At 43.3% G+C, this 21325-nt stretch overlaps 1 protein-coding gene across 2 annotated transcripts in view; it reads right to left on the bottom strand.

Moving 5' to 3' along the window:
• spns2 (SPNS lysolipid transporter 2, sphingosine-1-phosphate) overlaps nucleotides 1–19695 on the bottom strand; it is an 86419-nt gene extending 66724 nt beyond the window's left edge. For both annotated transcript variants that reach the window (XM_069667945.1, XM_069667943.1), the window contains exon 1: nucleotides 19261–19695. In XM_069667945.1, coding sequence (XP_069524046.1) covers nucleotides 19261–19492 — 232 coding nt within the window. In that variant the 5' untranslated portion in view covers nucleotides 19493–19695. The remainder of the gene's footprint in view (nucleotides 1–19260) is intronic.
• Nucleotides 19696–21325: the final 1630 nt, after the last annotated feature.

Genomic DNA, 21325 nt, shown 5'->3' with positions numbered 1-21325 from the left:
GGCTTGTCACTCACAGGTAGCAACGACTGAAAGACACTTCTCTATACCGTCTATGCTCCAAATAGCACTGTGATTTTTCTGCTCGTATTTGATGCTAATTTAAAAGTTAAAACAACATCTTGTCATGTTCTTGAGGAAACGTTTAAGCGAGGATCCGGCATGCTGTTTCTGCAAAGCCAGCTTTCTTGATGCCAGCATTACTCTTCTGGGGCCACCATATGCACCACAAGTGAACACACACACACACCCCACACACACACACACACACCCTAAGAGCTCCATCAGCTTTAGGAGGACAGATTTCATGTCAAATCCCCAACAGAGACTCGAGGATCTCCGGCCCCCCCTTGGTTCTATTTCTGCTCTGAAACTAGGCTAAGAGGAAGGAGAGGACAAATTAGCGGTGACGAGTGTCGGAGAGACGGGGAGAGAGGAGTCATGAGGAGCAGAGAAAAAGGAGGTCTGCGTTGGATGTGTCTTGTACGTTTCCATTGTTTATATATATAGAATATGTGTGTGTGTGTGTGTGCGCGCTCCCCTTTCCCCTGGTTTCTCTGTGTTTGTGTGTCTGACTGAGCAGGAGCCAAACGATGGAAGTCATTCATCCTGGCCGAGTGTGACGGGCAGCGGTGAACCGCTCTGCTGATGTGGCCCGATCCTTCCCTTCACTCCTGCAGAGGGGTGATCCCTTTTCATGTGAGACCCGTCAGTATAAATAGTCTGGGAAAGGAAGCATGGGGGGGGCGTAATGAGTGAGGAGAAAGTGTATCTTTTCTGGTTGTTTTCGTAACCAATTTTTGGATCGGAGCGTGTGAGAGACGGAGCGAGGAGGGAGCAGCAGAGAGCAGAGCGCCTCAGACTGCAGCAGGGAGAAAGCCGACCACAAATATGCCCGACTGTGGCCGGCGGGCTCCTGACCGACTGCTCTCCTCCCTTGCCATGTGGCCGCAGTGGGCGGGGGAGCGCTTTTTCCATTCCACTTCCTCTCCCCGACACACAGAAAGGAAACGTGCTGCAGATGTCTGGGAAACTGTGAGGAGCCGCCTGCACCTCAGAGGGGATTCAGAGTTTGTACGAGAGAATAAAATCAGAGAGAGACGGGGAGAGAGGGTGTGCTGGAAAGTTCAAGCCGAACACATTAAACCACTCGTCCTGTACGCTCTGTGAGAAACACTGTAAGATCTCATATTCTCCTGACAGGCTCAGAGGCTACTGTTGGAGGGAGGAATAAAATATATCAGGGTTTAGTCGTGTTAATTAAAGGTGCCTTGTGGAGTTTTTGACTAGCAGCAGCTCTATGGAGCGACGTGGGCCCTCTTTTGTTTGTATTCTGCACACAAACAAGGACACAAATACACACGTGAGTACACAAGCCCTGCAATTTACAGCTGGTTTCAGTTTTGCTCAACAGTTGGTGGTAGCAATGCAATAAGAGCTGTCACAGTGCACAAGGCTACAAGCAAAAATAAACTGCAGATTATCTTCAAGATGAATCAATAAATCATTTAGTCTTTAAGAAGAGACATCTTCAGATTGCTTCTCTTGTCCAACCGTCAGTCCAAAGCCAAAGACTTTTCTTTTACTATCATCAACGACAAAGAAAAGCAGCGCAGGTGACTCATCCCTTCAGTTCCAGATGTGCACCGTGGAGCAGACAGAAAAACATGAATGTAAATGATTTAAGTCGTATTTAAAAAAGAAACTGGCTCTGATTCTGCAATTTTTTAAGGAAGGAAATATCAACATGTACAAACAGTGTCTTTTGGTGAGAAACCGCATCACCACGGGGCTGAGGAAAGAGAACTCCCCAAAGCTGCATGATGTGGAGGTCAGACTGATGATAATATGTCTTTGCACATTTACACATGCCCAGAGTTATTCTGTTACTTTTGCGTATTGATTCTTCTTTTGGGGGCTGCACGGTGGTGCAGTGGTTAGCCTTGTCGCTTCACAGCTGGAAGGATCCCGGTTCAGACTGAGCGTTTCTGTGTGGAGTTTGCATGTTCTCCCCGTGCATGCGCTCCCCTCCCACAGTCTAAAGACATGCTCGTTAGCTTCAGCTTAGCTTGACGGGCGATCACTCCAGGGTGTAACCCCGCCTCTCGCCCAGCTGGCAGCTGGGCCAGGCTCCAGCCCCCCTCATGACCCTGAACAGATCTGCTACCGCTAAAAGACTTCGTACATTGGTCATATAAAGGTTTAAAGCTGCATTGTTGCATCAATCAAACATAATCTGACGTCAGTCACCAACATAATAGTCATCAATCAAATATATAATAATATATACGCTGGTACACATTCCTGATATAACTTAGTAACATGAATAGTGTTAGTCTAAAGAGAATCACCTGTCCCGTGTACAGAGGCTTCAGGCTCCTGGGTTCGGCTCCCGCCCTCGGCCCTTTGTCGCCTGTCGCCCCCACTCTCTCCTCCCCTGTTTCTGACACTATCCACTGTCCTCTCTCTGTCACTGAAGGCCCAAAAATACATTTAAAGCTGTAAAATCCTTATTTAGTCCTAATGATTTAACACACTCTGCAGTGTTTTGGCTTCTAATAAGCTTTCAGCTCATGGGTGTATCCTTCAAACTGTACCTCCTGGATCATATTGAATCTTCTCACCTGTAGAACACCAAGGGAGATCCTGTTTTCCATCATGGCAAGATAAAAACACAAGAATCACCACCATTTAAATATGACATCCACTCCAAATGAAAAGTAAAACTGCTGGTGTCAGGTCACGTTTCCTAATATTTAGATTACTATGACGAGTTCACAGAGTTTCAGGTCCAAATCGTGTAAAAGGGTAACTTAAGATCAAAACTGAACTCAACTACGTCAGTTTCTCAGCCTTTGTGTGTTATAAATAAAAGTGATGATTTCAGTTCATGTTTCTGTTCTTCATTTTTTCATTTTTACAGGAAGGAAAATATAATGAAATAATCACTCCTGCCCGTGTCTGAGGATGAATGAGACAGTTTTCACTCTAATCTTCTAAATTTGTGACAACCAAGCTGGGAGGAAATCTAATTAAAGGCCTGCAGGTTTGCCATCTTACCGCTTTGATTAATAGGAGCTTTTTTTTTTTACCCTAATTTTCTTCCACTAATCAAAAGCTTGAATTCATCTGAAGGGCTGCGGTGCATTAGTCCCAGCCAGTACGTGCTAAATATTTGATGGTAGTGGAGAGGATGCATAGTGAGGCGTCGAGGGAGCAGACTAAACCTATAGCCCATCAATAATAGATCCAGGGGTAGCCCGCTTGTTCGTACGAGATAATGCATTAGACGTATTGGAAAGAGGCGCAGTGAAGCGCAGCAAAGGTATTTGAGACGAGATGAAACCGTCTGACTGCCAGGGGATCTCCGCGGGCTGCACTCGTTCACACCGCCGTCTCTCAGGAATACTGAACAGCCGTTGAACTCAACCTTGAATGCGGAGCGGTATTTATGTGGAATTTTGAAAAGGAGCTGCGGTAGCCGGAGAAAATCACAGAGAGAGGCCCGAACTGTGTCCGGTTCGATTTCATAGAGAAGTGCTTCAGACAGTTTCCCTTTCACAAACCCACAGAAAATGCCCAGAGGTTTACAAAACAGTCACATATAATCCCAGAAAACAGTAGTATCCAAAAAAAGGGGAGTATCCACAGAGGTTTTAAGCCTTTTAAACAATAAATACTTACACACGCACTGTCTGAAATGTGTACTGTAAAACAGCGTTTAGAAAGGATGAAAAAATGAGCTCTCAACTTCTCAAACAGGCGTTGTAACCCAAAGGTCAGCAGAGAAAACAATCCCACAACACACCAGCTTTAAGCTCTCTGATGATGCTGCGTATGACATAACAACACCAAGCTAGCAGCTCTGTGAAGATGTACACAGCAGTGCTTTGAGTGTTATGCTAACGCCAGGATGCTAACAAGCCGTTTACAGTGGCTACGCTAACATTCAGACGTTTAGCACTTAATGTTTAGCATGTTTAGCATCTTAGTTGCGGGTGTTAGCATGCTAATATAAGCTAATTAGCGCTAAAAACAAAGGAAATTGAAGGAAATGTCATTATGTTTTAAACAAAAGGACTGAACAAAGTGAAATGTGAGAGGAAAAATTATGCAGTCACCAAAGTCCTTACAAAATTTGAACCAATCTATCGTCTATATTTAAAGGAGCAGTTCTCCCCTGGAAAAAGCCACTGTCCGTCAAAGCAGGTGTCTCTCGATAGAAGCAATATTTGAAATTGGAGCCATAGCTGTGGAGAAAGTTGTACAAACAGATCGTGGTTTCGCCCATCCTCCATTACGACAACACCAAGCATGCATTGCCCCCCTCCCTCTGAAAGGAACGGCCCAGCGAGAGACGCTGGAGTGAAATACTACTGTTTCTCTGCAGGCGACGGCTCAGAGCGGAACAGAATCTGAAATACGACGAGAATATACCGGTGGAGCGTCTGAAACATCTTCAGGTCTGCAGTCTACATTTCAAATCTGACGATTCTGAACGAGACATGACGTCGGAGGCGACGTCCTAGATTGAGGAAGTGTAGTTTAGCGAGCTCCCTGACCTCCCAGGTTTTCCAGGGCCCATTGGAGAAGCGGATAGTGTCCTCCAAAGACACAGAGTCAAATTGCATTTTTACCATTGTACCATAATGGCATTAGCTCCCCGTGATAGCATGATAGGACTGAGGCGGAAAATCGGCGAACTGGCCCTTTAAGGATATTTCACTGAGTTTGCAGAAACTTGAGCTGCTTTTAGCATGAAGAAAAAAGTTTCATCCTTTGGGGAACATGACAACATTTAACCATTCTGTTGTTGTTGAGATGTTTTATTTTCATTCAGAGACGCACACAAACAAACCACCCACACACCAACCAACCCAGCTGTGCTAATTCTAATTACAGAAATGCTGAGTTATGTCACACAGGGACATTTTGTTCGTCAAAATAGCATACAAGTTCACCAACATAGCACTTTGCGTGTGTGTGTGTGTGTGTGTGTGTGTGTGTGTGAGCACATGTGAATTATAAAAATCCTGTCAGTAATCCCTGTGCGTTTTTACATAACAGTGTGGAGGATTAAAGTCATTATGTAGTGTTTTTTAATGAGATTTCATTTCTCCTCTCGTACTTTCTTTTCTCCCTGGTTTTATGGTGATGAGGGGAATCCACTGAGGGGGAAATGAAACATCTTGCTGCATAATTATCATAAACTGTACGCACAGTTAAGACAAGCTTTTACATTGTCTTACTTAATGATTTAGACGAGGAGTTTTTAATTATCTAAAGAAGCAGCATGCAGTGAAACACACTGATACTTTTATTAAAAAACCTGATTCATTACCTCTCTCCTCCTCATCCTCTGACTGCTCCTTGATCCACGCGCGGTGAGAGGTGTAAAGAATAACGATGAGATGCCCACAGGCCACAAAACCGACTCTCTACACCTCTGTGCTGCTTCTCAAAAAGAGGAGAGGGTGCAAAGTGACCTCAAGCCATGATGAGAAGAGGAGAAAATTGGTGCAGATTTGAATTTTCAGCTCAATTTAGCATCAAAAAGCTGAAGCAGCAGCTATCTTCTGTGGGTAATCAAGGGGTTTAGGCCTCAATGATGGAGGGGTCAGGGGCATATTGGGGCACATATGGGTAATATGTGTGGCAGATTATTTGCTTTTGTTAAGTTTAAAGAAAAGAAATCAAAGAATGTGCAGCTTATTGTGAATTTGGAACCAAATGTGTCTCAGATTTTGACTCCAGCACTGAGACGTCTGTCTGCAGTTCATTTTGTTTCAGGGCTTGTATATGTGCATCACGTGGAGGCTAAGTATGACTGATGGAACAAGGAAGGGCTCTCTGCTATATATATTTAATCTTTATGTGCACAGTGATAGCATCTGTCATAAATGACTTTGTTTCTACTCCCACACATGCATCACAGTTCTCCCCGGCAGCCACAGGGACTCCATTTGGGTCATAACTGTCTCTCCTATCAGGTAGAATTAATACATACTGTGTGTGTTTGCAAATGTTTATGACCCAACAGCTACTTCAGCGCTCTAATGACTCATGGGAGCTTATATCTGTGACTGTCAGACATGTTCTTTCAATCTCCAGGCTTCCTCCTGTACGCCCATCGCAACTGCACCCAGAGAGAAGACCAGTGCTGTCAAGGTGACCTCTTTATACATCAGTCAAAAAGCAATCTTACCAATGACACTCAAGCAGGAAGTATGGACTGTAGAAAAGAAGTGGAGCAGCCACCTCTTGTTTGGCCTTTGGCTGTCGCCATCTTGGTTTTCTGGAACCAGAAGTGACCTTATTTGGAGGACAGGTTGGATAGGCCACGCCCAAAAGCCTTCTTTATTGTTGATTTTACTACAAATAGGGCCATTATTTAAAAAATGAACATCATGCTGTGTTGAAGAACACTTGAAACTATCAATTGAGACCAGAACCTCATTAGTGCAAATGCTAACTGAGGTAATAAACCAAGTGAGAAGTAGGTTCTTTTTCTCATCTGGTTTAATACAGTCAGACTTCTTTTTGCGACCAATGCAGGCCATTAGAAATAATGCAGGTTTCCGCATTAGTGTTCAAACCAGAGGCTATCTACTTCTTAAATACAGTCTACTGAAAGAAGCCACTAATTTCAAACCCAAAGTCATCCCACTTTCAGGAGGACAGTTTAGTTAAGGCCGAGGGTTTCATCTTTCATTGTCTCATGAATTAGATATGCATCTCATTACTTCCTCTGCTGTTTCATCAAACACTCTGAGAAACCCAAATGTGTCTCTTTGCACAAACTTATGAGAAATGACCTAACAGGCAAGTTCGACTCCTCTCTTAGTCTCAAATTATTAACATAATGGAACATCTTTGACAATGGGTTTGGACTCATTTTGCATGACAAAAACATACCAAACCCCATTAACCAAACTGACCTTAATGACTCAGTCAGAGCCTTTAATCTTCAGGTGTGAGTTCGACTTCTTCTTAGCGTGGGAAAACACACCATGGCATCCTTCTCTGACTTCCTCCACATACCAGGCCTGCTCCATTAATGATCAGCCCACATACCTGCAGCACAGTGCACCGCCTAAAGCCTACTGCACATGTCATTCAGTCATTAAATACACTAAGAAATATGCAAAGGAAGCTTTGTGCTGATGTGCTGCCCAGATACATCTATCAACAATACTAATGGCAGCACACGCAGCAGGCTGCAGTACTTGTAAAACATCACCAATAATTTAAAGTTTGGATTTGCATCTAAAGTGACACTTTCTACCACTTTCAGCAAAGATGAAACCTGATGTATAATGTCCAGTGTTATAAATACATGCAGTTATCTTGTGCAGAAGTGTTGTTATGACAGGCTGCCTTTAGATTTATGTATTCAAACATGCAGCAGTAAACATTTATGGTGCTGTAGGGCGCTGTAATAGCCCACGCTGTGCAGTGAGGTGTAACCAGTCATTCTGGTGTACGACTGCAGCGCAGAAACAAACACAGAAACTCAGCCTGTCATTGTCTCATAAGCTAATTAGCACACAGTGAAGCTAAAACACAAAACCGCTGCACAGGGAAGACTGCTTGCCTGCTTATTAAGTGGCAAAATTAGCAGGAGTTTAAATGAGAGGCTGATTGGAAGATAAACTGAAGCCCAGCATTATGTTTGATACACATAATATGCAGCACTGCGGTTTTTCTGCTAACAAAACCACTGTTGCAAATGCCTTAATTGGGTTAATATTTTCTTCTTCTATAAAACAGTAGTATACAAAGCCAAAATATCAAGTCTGGTATTAGCAACTGTTTTAGATTTGCAAAGCAGAATAGTACGCTGCTAGCAGAGTGTAACGTTCGTCAAAGCTACCAAAATATCACAAATTCTAAGGCTGTATTATTTTCTAATATAGATAATTAAAACTGGTAAAATAAGGCAGTTTCAAGTTAAGAATTCCTCTGGCGCTCTTCTGCGGACACAGGACATCAGCAGAGTCTGTTAGCTAAGCTGCTGCTAACGTTAGCTTGATTGACTAGGTGCTCAGCTTGTTTATAGCTTAGAACTCCCCCAGTACTGAGCCAGACCATAAAACAATGATAGCAATCAAAGGCTTAGTAAAAACACAATATTTTCTTTTCATTACACGAGTATCAGAGGGGTTTTTATATAATATACATTTTGGCAGCCATTAGCAACTGCTGCTTTGGAGCTGCAAAGACGAACAGTGTGCTGCTAGCAAAGAGTGTAACGTTAGCTAGAAAAATGTCAGCAATTTGTGTTTTCTAAACATTTTACTGCTGTATTTTTCTTTTGAATCAGAGTTAAGAAGCTGTTTCACATGCAATACAAAGCAGTTTGATGTTAGAAATCTGTGTTTTTCTAAAGCTGTTCGGTAGAGACAGGACATCAAAAGAGACTGCGAACCGCTTTGCTGCTAACGTTAGCTTAACACGTTTTACGTTAGGATTCCTTCAGTGCACAATGAAAACAATCATTTCACATCCTGTTAGAAGCATGATAATAATATGTAGCCTATATATTTGTTATCACACAATTATATGAGGGCTTCATGGTGCAAATACTCAAGTAGAGGTGTCTGAAAATGTATCAGGGATGAAAAATGGTGTCAGAAGAACTCTTGCTAGCACTGACGTCTTGGAAACACAAACCCACTGACACCTTCTCATAGGAATTCAATCCTTAGTGTGAACCTTTTACAGCAGAAAACACACTCAGGGCCCTGCATGCATACGTGTGTGTGTGTGTGTGTGAGTGTGTGTGTGCACCTCTGACCCGGGGCATTAACAGAAAGCCTTTGACAGAGGTCAGCGCCCTCATTCAACCTCCCAGTTCCTCTCACAAACTCAGTATCACATACGCCAAACACCATAATGAAAATCCTCCTGCAATCTCATCTAGCGCTGACAACATGACAGATATCCACAAATCAAATCAAATAAAGAGCTGACGAAACATGTGAGGCGGGAATGCACACTCACACAAACACACACACGGCCTCATCCTGGGCCTGATTGGTGGATACTAAAGATTGCATAATCCCACAGCCAGGCTCCAGTATTTACTCTATCACATGTAAATGTGGCGAAAAGATTACATTTTTTCCTCGAGCATGCGGCTTTTCAAATATGTTTCAGCTGTAAATAAGAACTCTAAATATTACTGCTGCAGGTCTGCTTTCACAACCGCTGCGTGCAACCTCTGCTGCAAGCTGTGTGCAGGTCAATATTAGATTCCTCTCAACAACAACTTGTTAATGTGTCCAAGAAAAATCCAATTTCAGTGTTGTCTCTGGATATTTTGGTTTCATCACAAATTCCAAGCTGTTCTGCTGATCAATATTCAGCGTCTGGTGTTTTCACAAGGGTAAGAAATGGATTTGTATTTCCATTTCTCTGTCGCGTGTATCAGTGGTTTGAGCCAAAGCACTGGACTCAGAGGATAATAAGACTACGACCTTCAAAACACAAAAAATGTCACTTGTTTTTGTCTATTTTTCGCCTCCTTTCTTTAAAATCTCTCTTGGTTTGTGTGTTGAAACCGTGTGTGAATGTCACAGAGTGCTCGGGGTGGCTGGAGGAAAGGGAAATGTGCCCTGCAGTCCGAGCAGAGTAAAAGTCATTTGTCTGACTGTCAAAAAAAATACAAAAAAAAAACTGGTTCACGTGTTTTTTACTGCTCAAGTGGAGGACAAAGCACGTTACTTTCTTCTTTCTTTATTCTTATGAAATGTTTCTCCTCTGATTTGTTTTTTCTTATGCCTCGCACTTCTACCATAACTTAAACTTTATTCAAGGCACTTAAAGGTTTAATAAGTAGGATTTTCCTAGAAAAATAAAATAAAGACTTTTACAAATATAATATAAATCATCACTTCTGGGCCTCTATACATGTGTGTTGGTGAGTGTGTGTGCAGACCCTTTTAAAACCTTCCCTCTGCATCTATTCTGTTGTTTTGGTTCGCACGGGACGTTTTCAGGGTGGGGCGCTGTCGTGTTTCCCTGAGCCAATCACAGCGTACAGGTGAGTGTGGGCGTGGTTCAAATTAGCAACTGGGCCCCATTTAGACCGGCGAACATGGCGAAAGAGCCGTCGGTTAGCATGCTAGCACAAAGGTAACCAAGTTGCTGTCGGTGTTAGCTCGGCGGGGTGGGCGTGTTCTCGCACGAGAGAGTGAGAGTGAGCTTCTGGTGACAAAGAGCCAAGGAGGAGGGGCCCAGTTTGAATGTGAATCCTCCTTATTATACCTTTAAACTCATCTGTAGATTATCATACAATCATAAAAGAAGGAATTCAGTTACACTTAGATTTTTTCTTTCTTCATAAAAAAGGTTTGACTCTGATCAATTATACTTACATTTCAACTCTATTGAAGACTTTTGGACTTTATTCCCAAAGTACAAAAAAAAAAAATCCTCCTCTCATTTTTCTCCTCCTTTGCCTGGCACTAATATTCTTCCGTAGAGAATCATAAAAGGTGGAATTCAGGGAGTGAGAGAACAAAATTTTTTCCTATCACATTTTTAAACAGATATGAGCCGTTATTTGACTGCATGTCAAACAGAGCACAGTTCTTATCGCGCCCAAATCTCTCTCCTCCTTCCTTCCTGTAATCTTTCCGTTTGCCTGGAGAGACGATTGCAGCTCTTTCTTCAGGTTAACACTTCTTGGATAAAGAGGCAGGAAGGGAGGGCTTCTCTGTAACATGGGGGCACATTGCATCTGAATCTTTTGAGAGGGCTGGATTGAGACTGTTTCTGTGTGTGACTCATTTCGCTGTCACTCCGACACATCTTGAAACTGAACACAGATGTTGAGTTTATCTCAAGGCTGTAATCCTAAAGCAAACTTGTAGGTGGAGGAACATCAAAGAAAGCACCTCCGACCCGTCCTTCTGTCCACACACGCTCCTCTGAGGACAAAGAGGAGGTCAGTGATTATCACCTCCTCATGTCAAAGATCACCAGCAGCTTGAGTAAGCACTGTCGTCTTTACAAGTTGACTCATTGAGATAAGGTCGAGAGCAGACACTGTTTGTGGAAACAGGCGCTCAGATTCCTGCCTGATATTTGATTTAGTTAAAACATGATAAGAAGCTTTGTTGTAAATGGAAATGAGTGTTTTCCTTGATGTGATCTCTGAGCCTTCTCCTTCTTATGGAGGCTTATTTTACATTGTTGTGATTTAAATTTGACTTAAAGCCTCTGAAAATGTCTCTTGAAATAGTTTAGGATATCAAACTTAAGACTCTCATAAAGCATCCACTAAAATCTGAGATAAAATAACCACCATATCTATTATAAAACCTCACTTACGCTAGGTGTAACAGACCAAACCAAACATCAGGACTATTATTTCAAACTTGGATTGAAACTACTCTCTAAGGCTTTTTAGATACTTGTTGTTATGTGTACAAGACCCTAAATTGCTTCTACTTTTCCCCTGGATCCAAGGCTGGATTACAAGCAAATTGCAGCAATCATGCACTGAGGTTTTAAAGCACCTTAATTGCCTCTAAAAGCTGTGTCATACTGCAGCTCCAACTGATGATGGTGTTCGTGAGAGGGCACATCCAAATGCACCTGTCCCTTTCACCTGAAGCAGCATCTTTGCAGTAAACGCACAGTTTTAAACCTCTGGTCGACAGCACATGTGTGCAGCACAGAGTATACATATCCTCCAGAATGCAACACAAAGCTGCGATGAGTGATGTAGGATGCAAGGCTGGGGTGATGCCAGAATAACAGCTGTAAAAACGGGAAGAGTTGAAGAATTGATGCCTCGGGTGACCATCAGCAGAGGCATGAAACGGTGCGTTCACTGCCCAGAGGGTCACAGGGTGAAAGCTGCAGCGAGCAAAGTGTTTCTGCTCCATGGTAAAAATCTGGAGGAGCCACATGAAAGGGCCTGAACTGGCAGAGGAAGGAGTTGTGTCTAATTCCACCGGTTACTATTACAGACGTCGGCTAAATCGGAGCCTAAAGAACACACAGACTGTTTTCTCACAGCAGTGGGAACGAGCGGCACGCAAGGGTACAGACATAAAGAGATTAGCGGGAAATCTGTGGGAAACCTGTCTGGAAAAGTCCACTCAGTAGGATATCATTTAATTGTCTTAGACTCCTTTTAGCATCTGTTGAATCGTGTCAGAATCTGCTGTCAAAAGTGAAATAAAAGAAGTCAAAATTTCTCCAGAAGTCTTTCAAAGAGACGTTTCATGTCGTATGGGGCCGTTCGTCTAATTCAGAACAGCTTGACATCAGATGGAAAAGCGTGGAAAGAAAGAGGCACCAACCCTATAAAGTAAATTACATGAGGCCGCTCCATCTTTTTAAAGCCTCTGCTGTTGTTTGGGGACCTTTAATGTGAAAACTATAAAACAAGAGGGGGTGAAATAGGGAGGGGAGTGAAGGGTGAAACAACCGACAGCTAAACCCCAGAGCGACTCGAGCACGGCCCACACAGCCTCTCTTCCTTTAAGTCAGACATATTCTGCTGCAACGGCTCATGTTTCTGAGAAGATCTGCAGTTTACATGTTTTTCTACTATTGTATTGCGTAAAAACAAAACAACTACACATTCTTTACTCTTCTTCTTTCTATTCTCTGTGGAACTGAAAGTCAATCCCTTTCCTGCATTTTTAAGCACTTCCACAAAAGTGCTTAGGTTGTGACAACAGGCAGGAAAACATTATACAACAGAAAATTAAAAAAACTTTCGTCATTCACACTTTAAATTTTTATTTTTTTGGCCTTTTATGCCTTTATTAGAGTGAGGACAGTGGATAGTGTCGGAAACAGGGGAAGAGGGAGTGGGGATGACCCGGGAAAAAGGGCAGAGGGTGGGAGTCCAACCTGGGGCCTCCACATCTGTATGGGACGCGCAATTTAACCGCTGAGCTAAACTGGCGACCGTAATCATTCTTACTAATAATGAAACAAAAGAAAAACAACACACTAAAAATGAAGAACAATAGCTTTGATTCAGCGTGCAAACTGGATGGATGTTGAATGTCTTGCCATGTGATTCAAGTAGCCCCTGTCAGACACGGACATCACATCCACAAGACGCCTCTTCTCTGTGGCCAAGCTTCTCTCTCTTGTCTGCTTCATCTCGATACGTCTCTTATACCCCTGTCCCACCAAATTTAGCGTGTTAGGTTTTTCAGACCTGGGAAGACCCACTAATACATGCCGATTGTCTCTGTTCCCATTGCCAGTGGAGTAAACTCCTGTCAGTCTCTTTTCTGCTGCGTCACCATCTAAGGTCACAAGCGTGCTGTTTATTAAACTCGGCGGCGACACATTTGGTGAGGAGTCAAAAGTGCAGATATTTGTGCTAAAATGTCAAAAGTTGTCAGAACAGATACCTAAAAACTCTTCGTACCGTCATGAAGTATTTGTGCCGTGTTGCCTCACACCTGTGATAAAGAGGAAATGCTAATGCAGAGGAATGCCCTTTAGGCGTACGTGGACAGTGATGATGAGACTGGACAAAGGAGTTAATCTGCATAGCCGGTCAGACTGGATGGATTGCTGCATCTTTCTTACAGTTCGACAAAGGGCTTGTGTTTAAGAGGATTATTTACTGCCCGGTCATCTGTGCTTATATGAAGGATGTCAAGAGTTCACATGCAAGGGTCCTGCAGGTGTCCAGTGGGAGGCGAGTTTTGGGGTGTTCCTGAAATGACAGCTTGACTGACTAAACTTAATCTGCAGCTCCCCAACATTTCTGCTTATCACGGATTAGCCTGCAGTCAGTGCCCCCTAAATTGCCCCTTTTCTGGTTGAGTGGGGGTGACTTTAGATGCACACAGGGGGGCGGTTGACACACCTCAGGGTTTACTTACTTATCAAGCAAATAAGTTTAAGTGGCGAGTGTCTGCCGCACATATCCTCATATTCTCTGAAAAAACACTTAATCCCCTCTTTATGATAAGCTGTCGGGGAGCTCGGACTGTCTGCTGAGGGACCGCAGACCGACCAACAACAGGATTTAAGGTTGCAAAGCCACCTCAAATTAAATTAAATTAAACATAGTGGCCTTATAAATCTCAGCGCTCTTATGCACTTGGAATATAAGTGGCTGTGGATTAAATTTGTGCTTGCTAAAAAGCTGGACACATGTGACCCAGCGTGCATCGTAAGTCATCCTCCTCCGCCTCTACAATCTCGTATGGTTCGGATCTCAAGTGACGCTCCCCGCTTCTGCCTTGTCTGCTTCACAGACAGTCGTAAAAATGAGCGCCTGCGTCTGAAGGAGCACTCCAGGTCAGGTCTGACCCACCAGCCGAACAGCTGAGTCCAAATCACCGCTGTGTCATCTTACGCACAAGCCCTCCCTCTCTTCAGTATTCCTCAGACTGAACAGCGGTCTCCTTCTCTGGGCCTGTTCACACTAAGATTTAGCTCAAAATGTGTTCCTGACATTAACCAGATCACCCTCTCTTTGCCAATCCACAACATAGAAATAAGGAAATTGAAGAAATTTGAACTGCTTGTAGCCCATTGATGATGACATTTTAACACACAGCATTACAAGCATGAAACAGATATTTAAATCCATTTAAAAAGGGATGGAAAGAGCAGTCAAAGGGATGAAAAAGTTGAAGAGTTCATGTATTCATTTGCTTGCACTACAGTACATTTTATTCCAAGACTGAAAGTAAATCCCCGTCAGAAGTCTGAACGATGATACAATCAATACTGAATGTGTTTATCTACTGCTGAACCAAACCCAGAGTTTTATCAGTATAATTCGGTTGCTCAATACAAAGCTAAGACTATCTGTTGCCTAACCTTCCTCTTGGAAATCAAAATACATCAGTTATTTTAGAGTGTCAAACTGTATTCATTGAACCTGATGAAGGATTTTAGTAAGCTAATGAGCTAAAGTTAGCGACAGCTAGGTTAGTAGCTGAGCTAGCCCCTTCAGAGAGTGTTGGAGAAACGTTACTCATTGTTATTGCCAGTGTTAATGCCTGGTCTGTACTTTTTGGAAAGGAGAAGACCTTTACGTTTGTGTCTTGGTAAAAACATTTCAAGGATGAACACTAAAAGAATGCTAACCTAAAAACAAGCTCAGGAAATACTAACAAGCTAGCAGCAGCTCCCTGCTACAGCGTTAGAAATACTACTACGTTAGAAATAAAACTACTTTATTCAACTGCTTTATTTTAAGATCTGTTTGTTTTGAGAGGAGGAAACCGCAACTGATGGGCTCCTGGTTAAAAACCTTGTGAACAATGAACACTAGGAATGCTAACCTAAAAACAAGGACTTCAGGACCTACGAACAAGCTAGCAGCTTCCCTCTCAGCCTCTCGTGACATCCTAAGTCAGACAACGAAGAGCGTTAGAAATACACATATATTTTACATGAAACTGCTTTATTCTGTGTTTGTACAGGATTTAACCACTGGTGTGTTTAAACATAAGTGTCTTTTAGCGTATCCTGGTTTTTGAAGTAGCTGCATGCTGTTGCCCCAGTCTGCTCTGTGTACAATGACAAGACTTACAATTCATCTTTGCATACGGGCGCAAAGAGAAACTCTTGTATAATGCATTATTGTGACTTTGTCCTTTTTTGTCTCTATAAGTCAGGTGTTGGTGTAGTTATCTGATGTGCGCGTGTGTGGCTTCACCTCTGACACTGGGGGATTATCAGAAAGATCTGAGTGTTTGACCCGGCTGCTGCGCATCGCCGGGTGCAGTTTTCCCATCATTGTTGTGGAGCAGAATGGCTCTGGTGTCTGGAATGGTCGCCCTCTGTCTCGGTGACAATGCTTTAGTGATCCACACTCACTACAGTAATGGCCGCTGGTACAAAGACCTTTTGACGCTGTGGGGGAACGGCATCGCTCTCGCCTGCATTCTGCGTCCACTTCCCCTCTGACTGCCACTGCAGCAGCCCCTCCCCTCACAACTCCCCTCTCTCATTCAAGCCCTCTTTAAATGGTGGAGAGAGTCTTTTCTAATGTGTCTGTGTGTGTATGTGTGTGTCTGTGAGTGTGTGCTCAGGCTTGGCTAATTGACATTAAGATCTATGAGCTGGGATGCAGCTTTGGGTACCTGATACTGAAAAGGTTTGAATGAGAAGAAGACGCAAGAAAGAAGAGAGATTAGAAACAAGAAGAAGCGTCGGAGAGAAGGAAGGAGGAGGGCTGCACATTTTCATTGGCATTGCGATATGAACATTTGCCACAAACACACTGCAAAAAAATGCCTAAAACACAGGTATAAGAAAAAAAACATTTTATGTCCACATGCATTCACACTCAACATGCAAACTTTTGAGCAACCAGATTGAGCAAGATAAGTACGGTGGCTGACAAAGGCAATCGCGCTGCAACCGCCCAAACGCTTTCCATTACAAGAAACAGGCTGCAAATTCAGAAACACATGCACACACAAGTCCAAAACAAATGCAACAACGGAAATGCACTGCGAATGAAAAAATTGTCCTGCAAAAAGTCGAATGTGCAAATGCATGAAGAGCGAGGAAAATGTGGTTGACAAAGGCCTGAATTGGCAGCCCGTTTCCCCTTATGGAAACCGCTTGAGCGGTTGCAGCGCGATTGCCTTTGTCAGCACCATAGACTTGCTATAGCACGATGGCTAAGGAGGAAAAGAAGAGTGAGGAAAGTCTGGTTGACGAAGAAATTGTAGTGCAAAAGAAGCACTTCTGCTGTTAGATTTGATTTTAGATTCACAAGAGACAAGAACAGACAGAGGTCCTGTGTAAAACATGTCGAACAGCAGAGGGACAAAGGGACTGTAATATGCACACTTCAATATCTTCATATTGTCATCTTAATATTGAACATATATGAGTTTTTTCCTCATATAGTGCAAGCCTAGGAGAAAGCAATGTAAAGTGGATGAATTGACACTTAATCTAACTGAGAACAGTGTAATAAGTACAGAATTCCATTGGGAAAAGACATCATTTAAGTGAAATGTCCCATTTTTACAATAACCTCACCACCAGGATAAATAATCTAACAGCACAATATTGATGTTATATAGCTGTATCATTCGGCTCTATATTACACCCCTCCCCTCACACACACACTCTCTTCTAGCAACACAGATGTGCTGTTTCCACCACCTAATTACTACTGCACTGTAGCTCACACAGCAGGAGAGGAGAGGCTTGAGGAGAGATCGGCTCAGTTGTGCTGTATGCACATGGCTGCTGGTCCTCGTTTTGTGCGAGGGTCCGACGCACATGCTGCCCATGCATAATGCAGAACAGTCCAGCAGCGATCAGGTGGCAGGGACCCCCCTCTGCACCACATGCACCGAGCACAGCCTCTCCCCACGAGGGTTAGCCCGAGCTGCTGCTGCAACCACCACACCCCCTCCCCTCCCTTCTTCAACCCCATCCTCCTGCGCTGTCTTCCTCCTCCCCTCTTCCACTTTCTCCCCATCCTTCACTCACTCTTTTATCTGTCACAGCACAGAGGATTTTATTCCTTTCAATTCATGAGAAAGTAGAGGCAGAAACATGATTAAAAAGGAGGATGGCGTGGTTTTTGAGCCCCCTAATGAGGGCTTTCCCCTGATCAAAGCACGAGGAGGTGTGAGGAGACAGGAGTACAAATCGTAACAGTAAAAGCAGGCAGACTGGGGATGAAGAGGATGCTTTTCACTCAATCCGCTGTGACTTGGTGGCTCTTGAAGATGCTAAGATTAGATACCACATCAACACATTCTTGGCGTGGCTGTATTTGGAGCAGCTACAGCCTCTTCTGGCTGTGCTGATGGTTCAGACGCCCGAGGCTCTGTGACAGCGGACAGACTGGACCTGGAGCCTGCAGGACGAAGAGCTGCAGGCCACTTAAGTGTACACATTGTTCTGTGTCAATTAGCCACTCCTTCTCTTAATGCCAGGGGCTACTGAGTGAAATGATTCCACTTCTTATCCCAGATTGATCAGAAATCTTAATGTCTGATAATTATCTCTGCTTATCTTATAATAGATGAAGTAAAAAGATGCAAAAACAAGGGACCTGTCTGCCACCAAAATGTGTCAGTATAAGAAACTTGCACTTTAACCAGGACAGCATCTCTTTGCACAGAGCTTACTCTCCTCATGTGCACGCTTCCCTCCATTCTCCATCCTGCAGCATTATCTTTAACCCATTCAGTGCCATGATCCAACACCACATAAGCCTCTTTAAGCAGCCTTAATACACAATCTAGCAGGAAAACAGTCATAAAACTAAGGCAAGGTTAAAATGTTGACCTGATTTGATCTCAGATTTAATCATTTGTGCACTTTATTAACTGTAAAATCAATTTATCTACAATAATTAACCACAATTAAATACAAACAAGACAAAAAACAACTACTACATATTCTTCTTTTTTCCACCTGAAATCTACTCCTTACATTATCTTCATTTTATAACAGTCACGATGAATTCATTAGGTCAATAATTAGGCTCAACCAGCCTCACTTCCCACATTTTAACACTTACATCTTTATTAATGCAGCCACATTTAACTAATCAGAGTCGCAATTGAGCTGAAACAACTTAAATCTCCACATTTTATCCCACTCCAAAACCTTGATCTCCATGTGCTCGCTGTCTAATAAATAAAATATGCTCTGGGTGTCATCCACAGTGAGTAAAATGCGGACACTTAAGGAGGATTAACACCACATGGCCTCACCACACACAGTCAGCATCACACAGCACAGACACCGAGATGTTTGACTAAATCGCTCCCAGAAACGGAGGAACTAATGACTGATTCCTCACACTGACACACTCTCTCTCTCTATCTCTCTCTCTCTCATTTTGCAGTATGTGTATCTCACACACAAACACACACGCAGAGCGCGAGAGCATGCAGCCAGGTTTTGCGGATGATGGAGAGCTGATCGCCTTAATTGATCGATCTGCAATTATCTGCTAGCCCCGGGTGAAAATCACTACTGCCAAGCCTCTTCTCGAGTGTTATTGAAGACATGTAGGTTATCTGTTTTATGTAAGCACAGCACACACAGTCTACAATCTTAAAAAAGACACAGAACAGGCTAGAGGTTGGAGCAGACTGTCCACTGCGCTTTGGAGAAACCCATTGTTCCGCCCGCTTCAGCTGAGGTGCGCTGTCCGCTTTACAACACACCTCATCAGCGCGTAAAAATGTGGAAATCTGCGCTTCTTTTATCAGCTGGAGATAAATAAACATTGTGTTCTAGCAGAAAAGGGAAGAAAGAGAAGTGTCTTACCGGCCACAGTGTATCTATCCATGTAATTGAGGACGTTTCCAAAGCTGAGGATCCCGGCAGCAGCAGCCGGTGAGCGGCATCTGAGCAGCGCGGCGCGGAATTTGTGGCCCGGCTTGCACGGGTGCAGGTCCGGGTTGGATTTCAGTCCGGGGCTCATGCTGCCGGACAGCGTGCGCACCTCATCCGAACTGCTGCAGCCCTCAATCTCGCACCCATCTCTGTCCACGCACATCTTCTGGCACGAAAGATCCAGCGCAGGAATACTAATAAAGAAAAATGTAGAGGAGAATAGTTGAAGAAGGAGCGGACTGAGCGCCGGTCTGTGATTTAAGGTGGAATTAGTCGCAGTGGAAGTGTTGTCTGAAGTGTTGAAGCGCAGGAGCGGCTCTCCTCGGGGTCATATTTTTGTAGCAGTGTGCGGTGACGGACGGGCTGTGCGCTCCTTAGTGAGTGTGTGTGTATTTTCTAAGGACCTGGCGCTATAGTGCAGGGGCGTGACCTGGCTGTGAAACTCCGCCTCCATGAATGATGTAGCCGCACCTGACACTCGAGCTGCGGTGCGGTGCGCGCGGTTGGAAAAGCTGTTATTTAAGGAAGCTGGCCGTGGTGGGAACTGGGTGGGTGGGTGTGACTTCATTTATTTTTATATTTATTTATCCGCGTCGATCACAATTTTGGGCGTAATGGCTGCTTTTTGAGAACATATTACTATCATTGCTAATAATAGAAGTAGGTCAGTGAAGTATGTTCTCCCCCTGCTGTGCTCATACTTTTACTTAAAGGACCCAGATGCACCTCTGTTTAGGCAGATATTTTCATATACGTTTTCCCAATTTAAATACGACATATTATCAAAGTGATAGATTATTTTAGGTCCTGTTCTTTGTTCTGAGAGTGATTTCTATTTAACAGTTTCTGATCAAAGACAGCCTGCTAGAGACTTTCTTTGTTAAAGAAGAAGTATCTATTTATAGAGCCCATTTTAAAATAATGTTGATCAAAGTGCTTCACAGAGAGATAAGATCATGAGAGTGCTTGATTGATGGTTGTAATCAAATAAAAAACACAGACATAGACTCATGACTCAAGAGGATAAAAGGACAGATAGGAGCAAAAAGCAAGATAAAAACAATAACAGAGAAGGACCAGTCGGGTTACCAAACTTGGAAGAGTTTGGAGGTGGAATAAAGGATGAAGAGTTAACTGGTGTAACCCGGTGTCAGCCCTTTAAAGTTGAATAAAATACTGTTAAAATTAATGCTGAACTTCACAGGCAGCATGGGAGGTATGATCGCGCTTCTTCTTTCTGCTGCATTTTGAAGGACAGATCCAGCTTTCTGACAGAGATCTGCAATCACTTTAATGAGAAGAAGTTGGGCATTCACTAAATCCTGAACAGACGTGACTGAATCTAAGTTTACGAGCGATCCAAGATGTTGAAACTAGCGCCGACGCTGAGCTGATGTGTTCATCACACATTGAAACAGATGACACGTTGACTGAGGTGTGGGAGGTACAGATTAACGACAGATTAAGAGACGCTAACTAACATATTGTATCATAAAAAACACAACTAGAACTTTGGAACAGGCTGGTTTACGTCTCTCTGAAGAGGAAAGGCTGACATCACTTCATGTTTATTGTTCATTGTTGGATGACATACGGATCACACCCCTGTCCGCGTCGAGTGGATGATTCAGACTTATTTGTGGCTGATTTTATCTTCATGTTTTTTTTTTACAATAGTGATTAAACTTAAGGTGTCTTATCTGTCCATGTGGGCTGGGCTCCTGTATGACTCAATAAGAAACTTAAGATGTGTATTAAACCTTCATATTGTAGAGTGATTAAACTTGTGTGTTCAGAAGAAGACTTTAAACAGCCCTTGTATGGGAGGCTACGTCATCCTACAAAAGAATCCCTACTTTTATAATCACTGCTATAATAATTTATTTATCACTTCCATTCCCACAGGCTCTCAGGCATTTCCCTCCATGAAAACAATGAGCTTCCACAGAAGTGACACTGGCGTTCACGAGTTACCGCCCTGAACCACTGAAACTGT

This window comes from Semicossyphus pulcher, unplaced genomic scaffold, assembly GCF_022749685.1.
Source record: "Semicossyphus pulcher isolate SPU_LCO1_2020_fin unplaced genomic scaffold, fSemPul1.0.p SCAF_10, whole genome shotgun sequence".
Taxonomy (NCBI): Eukaryota; Metazoa; Chordata; class Actinopteri; order Labriformes; family Labridae; genus Semicossyphus; species Semicossyphus pulcher.
This window is presented reverse-complemented; position numbering and strand designations above follow the sequence as displayed.